Source organism: Marasmius oreades, chromosome 4 (assembly GCF_018924745.1).
Source record: "Marasmius oreades isolate 03SP1 chromosome 4, whole genome shotgun sequence".
Taxonomy (NCBI): domain Eukaryota; kingdom Fungi; phylum Basidiomycota; class Agaricomycetes; order Agaricales; family Marasmiaceae; genus Marasmius; species Marasmius oreades.
In genome coordinates this window covers 340491-346136 of record NC_057326.1, presented here as the reverse complement: position 1 = coordinate 346136, position 5646 = coordinate 340491, and the positions used below count along the sequence as shown (strand labels likewise).

At 49.2% G+C, this 5646-nt stretch overlaps 2 protein-coding genes across 2 annotated transcripts; one reads left to right on the top strand and one right to left on the bottom strand.

Moving 5' to 3' along the window:
• Positions 1–296: 296 nt before the first annotated feature.
• On the top strand, positions 297–900 carry E1B28_006935 (uncharacterized protein; the record flags this gene model as incomplete). The annotated part of the gene is made up of 3 exons (XM_043151639.1): positions 297–553; positions 608–761; positions 817–900. 3 exons carry the CDS (start codon positions 297–299, stop codon positions 898–900), a joined length of 495 nt encoding a protein of 164 aa, XP_043009719.1.
• Positions 901–1556: 656 nt separating this feature from the next.
• Positions 1557–5646, bottom strand: E1B28_006934 (uncharacterized protein). Its single transcript, XM_043151638.1, has 2 exons — positions 5547–5646; positions 1557–5486 (listed from the first exon to the last, which is right to left on the bottom strand). The coding sequence occupies exon 2, from the start codon at positions 4692–4694 to the stop codon at positions 4290–4292; it is 405 nt and encodes a 134-aa protein (XP_043009718.1). The 5' UTR covers positions 4695–5486; positions 5547–5646; the 3' UTR covers positions 1557–4289.

The window sequence follows — 5646 nt, the reverse complement described above, 5'->3', positions numbered from 1 at the left end:
GCTTAGATGCTGACTGCCTGTCTAGAAATAAATAGGTTTCCAGAAGGTTCCATTGACTGCGTGTAGGTCAGAAGACGAGAATGTCAAATAAAGAGCAGATTTGGACGGAGAACGTAATGATTTGTGCTGGGTTATATACATCATGACTCGCACAGCTTTGACCCTTGCCCTTTCCCCTTCATCCTTGAAGATCCATCCCACGAAAGTAACCGTTTTTGTTAAGGTAAGGCTTTTGTTCGACTGTTATAGATCCTTCATAGTCTGAAATCAACATTCATAGCTGTTGATCGACGTCGATGCCGCCCCCATCCGAACTGTGCAATGTGTCAATGCAGGAGTCCAGCACCTCAGTGACTGTGCCCCTTCCTGTTTTTGTCATTCTCGGCACGCTTTCAGTTTCCTGGATTGCGAGCAAGTGGACTCGTGCCTCATGCTCATTTGAGGCGTTGAACGAGCGTCTTCAGTTCACCGAGAACCTCATCAATGAAAACAGCAGTTACCATATGGATCTCCTTTCAGAAGCAGGGCCAGCCTTTAAGTCTGTTCTACAAGAGTAAGTCGCACCCTTAGACGGAATGTCAGGCTTTGCTCATGTGTGGGGTCGCAGAATATATTTAAAAATCGAGAACATCAAGACCAACCAGTACTACGAACCGGCGGGAATCTCCAATATTCCTGCTCGAATTCTGTTTCGGTATCGTCAGGCCCGAGGAATGCGTAGTTGCCATTCACGGCTATGTCAGCTTGAACATGAGATCAAGGTATGATCCCCAATTCTATACGTTCAACTATTCCTTGTGCTCACTCAGTGAACAGGCCTATGCTCAGGTTACGAGGGAGGCAAGGGCTGTAGCTTCTCATCAACCCATGCCGTTCCAACCCAGGGTCCAGAATTATTGATGGACATTTGAGGTATTTCTCTAGTAATCTCCCCTACCCTTTGCTGATGAGAGTTGTGACATGCCCAGTCAATATCACAAACATGATTATTCCTTTATGAACCTCTTTTCCTCCTTCACCTTCGCCTACCCCATTCGAGATGGGAAATGACTCAACTATCCTTGCTATTTATGGATTGTGGAGGACATACACGCCTGCCTCGTGCAATCCAGTTCCTTTCTATTTATGGTGATGCACTGGTTCCGGACAAGATGTGAGTCATTTCCCTTTCTGAGTTGAACTTTACTCACATGTAGGGGTTGACCCTAGTCTCATTTCCTCTCCAGCACCTTTCTGTCTGTTTATTTATTTAGGGCCCTAGGGGATTGCGCTGAAGATGAAGATATCCAATCAAAGAATATGTTCATTGCAAAATGAACATATTCTTTGATTGGATATCTTCATCTTTACCGAGTTACCGGTCATCACAATATGGTGGTCAGCAGCAGCACGAAGCACCCTTCATACTTTTGATTGTGTCCATCGCGCTGCTATTAATCCTCGTTGATACCCTAGAGTAAATACTTGTACGCAAACTGTTTCATTTGAGAATTGATTATTTCCGTTGTGTATCTATAATTTGTGTACATTGAGATATGTTACAAAGATCTCATATGGCGCAGTCATGCCTCTCACTCAGGGAACTGTCATCCAGTAATTGTCGGTACCGCTGATCGATTTTCGTATCTCGGTAGTGGTTAGGCGTCTGTAAGCCAGGTATACAAGGATAGATATAAGCACAGTGGCTGTACAACGAACGTAGAACTGGGTAACGACTTTCACTTGATCGCCGTGTGTAGAAAGTGTATGTAGTGGGAAAGATAGAGTACGTAAAAAGTTTTGCGCAATGAGGGTTCATCCGACCGACTCCCAGGCCCGTTATAAAGCCTTGTCTGCGCGACGACTCCATCTCCTACGTCCGACATCCGCCAACGCTTCGTTCTCGCCACCCTTCACATCCCGATTGACACCGCATTCCACCGCGAAGTCACTCCGTCTGTTTGGATCCATCATCTACCCTCGGAAGGCATTACGGCTGTAACCTTGACCTTCCCTTCCGTGAGGTGGTAGCTCTTCCCCCGTATCTTTTCCCTACTCGCAGGTCTAACGAGCAATCAAGCCGACTTTAGGAATCGAGGTTCGTATCCCTCATATCGCCCCTGATGTTGCAAGCGAGGGTTGAAGATGAATAAATTTCCTCCGCAACCAGAAGGAGCCTCGTCCGCAACACCATCGTGACGTTCCACTGAAATGAAGAGTGAGAATAAACGAAGTCGATAAGACCGAGGATTCGGAGGTGATAACGAACGTGGGGGTGAGAGCAGCGTTTCAGCGACAATGGGTTATACCGATAGGGAGGCGGGCATTGGTGAAACAAACCACCACCACCGGAAGGCGAATCTGGTGTTCTGCAACAGCGGTAAGATGCGCCGCTCTCCGGTCGAATGGGGGGGAGTGAATGAAAAGGTCATATACTGTAGGCGGAGGACCAATCCGACGAAGGGTTATTGAGGATGGAAAGAACTGATGATTGGTGTTGCAGAATACCCTCAGCCTGACGCAGCGCTGGTAGAAAATTGGTTCGCAGTAACACCGTGTTGTTCCTCAGTCGTGAATGACGCTCGAGCGAGTACATGACAGCGGTAAGACCGAAGCGAGAACCGCTGGTGAGCAGTAGAGGTACTGTACCCATAGGTGATCGAAGATGGGTTGTACACCCGGCAGCGATGAGGGAGGTGATGGACAAAGACCCCACAATGACTGGAGGGTAATCCACCGTTCTGCATTGGGCCGTCAGATGCGTTGCGCTCCGGTCGAAAGAGGCTGGTCAAGGGTTCATCGGCATCCACAGATGGGTAAACCGGTGTTCCGCGGAAATGTGAATTTGTTATGGGGTGTCACTATCTGTGAGATGACGATTCACTTGTGCCTTTTGGAGGTCTGACTCTAACTCTCATATCCATCCCTATCGTCTCCCACAAGCGTTGGGAAAGGGTATACCCCCCTAAGGTGGTCCCAAGACTTGTTCGAAGTAACAGCGTATTGTTCCGCAGAGTGATGAAAAGCGAGCGAGCGATAAGACCGGGCATGAACATCCAGTCATTAGGAGTAGAGGCGTTCAATGTCTATAGTTGACCGATCACCCTGGCCCGGTCAACGCTTGGAATGAAGCGATTAGAAGGGTTTTCGTGAAAAACCCCAAGACGACCAGAGTGTAGTTCATGTATTCCAAATTGGCCGTGAGACGCGTTTCTCTGATCAGATTTGTTGACCAAGTTCATGCCTGCGGAATTGACAGCGTTCCGCCGGGAACTGATAGGATGGGAAGACGTTCAGTGATGCGGTAGTAGCCATAAAGCAGGCGGTTGTTGATCGAAGACCATCAAAACGCATCCAGTGTTCTAGGGCATTCATAGATTTACGTTTCTGCCCGGACTGGTGGAAGTTTTATGGGCCACGTGCCGACGAAAGGAGGAAGAAGTTATGAGTAATGTCGGCGTTCCAACGTTCACGTTAGCTTCCACCTCGTAAAGATCATGGATTTGACTATGGCATGGTGCGATGTTAGAGGGCAACCTTTCCCCGATCCCGATGCAAACCGGCCTGACTCTCCATGAACACGCCAACGCACCAACAAGGGCCATAGCCGAAAACACGATTCTCCGGAACGTTGATCGAGGCGCCAAGGATTTGTTCCTAAGGTATCATTGTATGGAATGAGTTTCAGTTGCAGAGGAACGGTCGGTGAACGGGGGGTGAGGTACGTGCGTTCGAACTTTGAGGTCCACGATGGTGAGGGGAGTGAGAAAGAGGGTGAGGCTGGTACATCTATCGCTCAAACCGCATATGTGCTGAAGAGCGAAACCTTCTCGGTACCTCCACCTAACACGATTCCTCCGTTCGAAGTAACCACTGGGCAATCCCCATCAAAAAAAAAACTTTCCTGGTCCCAGTACGCTTCCTCATATATTCTGCACGGCTGATAAAAGTTCCTCCCGACATTTGGAACCAGAATGTCGATGCCCGAAAGCGGAGCAGAGTCGAGGTAACGCATGTATCCCGTAACCATCTTGATGTAGCATAGAAGTTTTGAACCGAGATGGAAGATCAAGGAAGCGCTAACCTGGAATAACAATCAGCCTACGCCCGAAAACCCGCCACACGAGTGGGCCGATTGAATAATTATTCACCTCAACTCAAATCCTACGTACATCGTCCTGGATAAGCGCATATGTAATGTCGGGGGATGATGGGTCGCCGTTCAGGTTCTACCCGTAATGGATTGGGGTGTAAGGGAATTGATGGTTTCGAGATTCACGTCGATCCGATACTTGTTGGGAAAGGTTACCTCACAGCTCGTCTAATGTCCCGTCCGTTCCCCGAAACCCGCACACCCCACACGGACTGGCCACAGTGTTTGTTGCTGATTTATGAAGAGGTGGTCTCCACTCCATGCAGAAGCGGCGGGTAACAAGATATGAGAAATGAGGTGCGTTGGTTAAAGCAGTCACGGGAAGCGAAGGGAATTCAGTAAACAGAGTATTGTTCCAGGTATGCCCTTCCTGACTTCTGGCTAGAGAAAATTTCCGGCTTCGTGGGTCGTGGACGCCCCGGGGGCGGTGGTGGCGACTAACGCCTGTGGCGGCAAGCGAGTCAACGGGTAGCAGCGCTCTTCCATCGGCCTGTCCTCCATTCCGTCCAAGACAGACACACGCTACAATCGCAATATGCTCCATATTGCTCCCCCTTTCCATTCTGATCTAAAACGTCCCGTGTTGGCCGAGGCAGGCTTCCGAACCACCCCACAGCGCCGTGAGCAGTTGCAATCACCTGCTTCATAACCCGTAACGCCCCCAGCTGGCATCGTATCAAGATTGCCGGGTCCTAATGACAAGAGTGGCAAGTGTGTGAAACGGTCGACAGGGAAGGTCCAGACTGATGAGATTGGTGGATGTGATAACGATCGGCGGATATTCAGAACTCGAAAGACCACCAAAGTTCTTCACCCGCAGGGCAACCGAAGAGCATCACCCCTTGCCCAATGCTTCCTCGAATACCCTTCAGTTCTATAATTCGTAGATTTGGCAAGCTCTTCTGCCTCTCATCCGCCAGATCCTTTCTTCCCTCCGAACTGACTGAAAAACCCAGAAGCCTTTCACTTCGCGGTACGAAGATCCACCTCATCCAACCACACGTATCGAGTTATTATTCCTTCGAGACAGCGTTCTTTGAGTACAGGACCGGTACGTTCTTCGTCCATGGTTCCCAACCACACCATCTCGTAGCCTGTGCGGCATCTTCGATACTTGGTTACTTCGTCCTGGTGATGAAAAGCGCAGGAAAAGTGATGGAGTGGACGACGAGGATTTGGCATCGTAACTCCGCAATCGTTACAGCGAATATCACCGGCTGGAGTCAGACAATTGAATCAACTTAATTATTAAACAGCAGTTGAGTACCCACGATACGGAGGAATCTCTGAGTCCTATGGCGCTCCGGATGGAATTTCTCGAGCAAAACTGAAGCACCCTTCATGGGATGAAAGACTTTGAGAAGTATATTTCAGACTCTATCAGACTCGCAAGACTTCTGAGGGTAGAGCTTACCAGATTCTGAGAGACATGCTAACGCTGGTTATGTCATCGCGTTCGGGGAAAAAGACCAGTTGCTGTCGTAGGGGGTTGTAAAACTGCGAAAGTCGGGTGG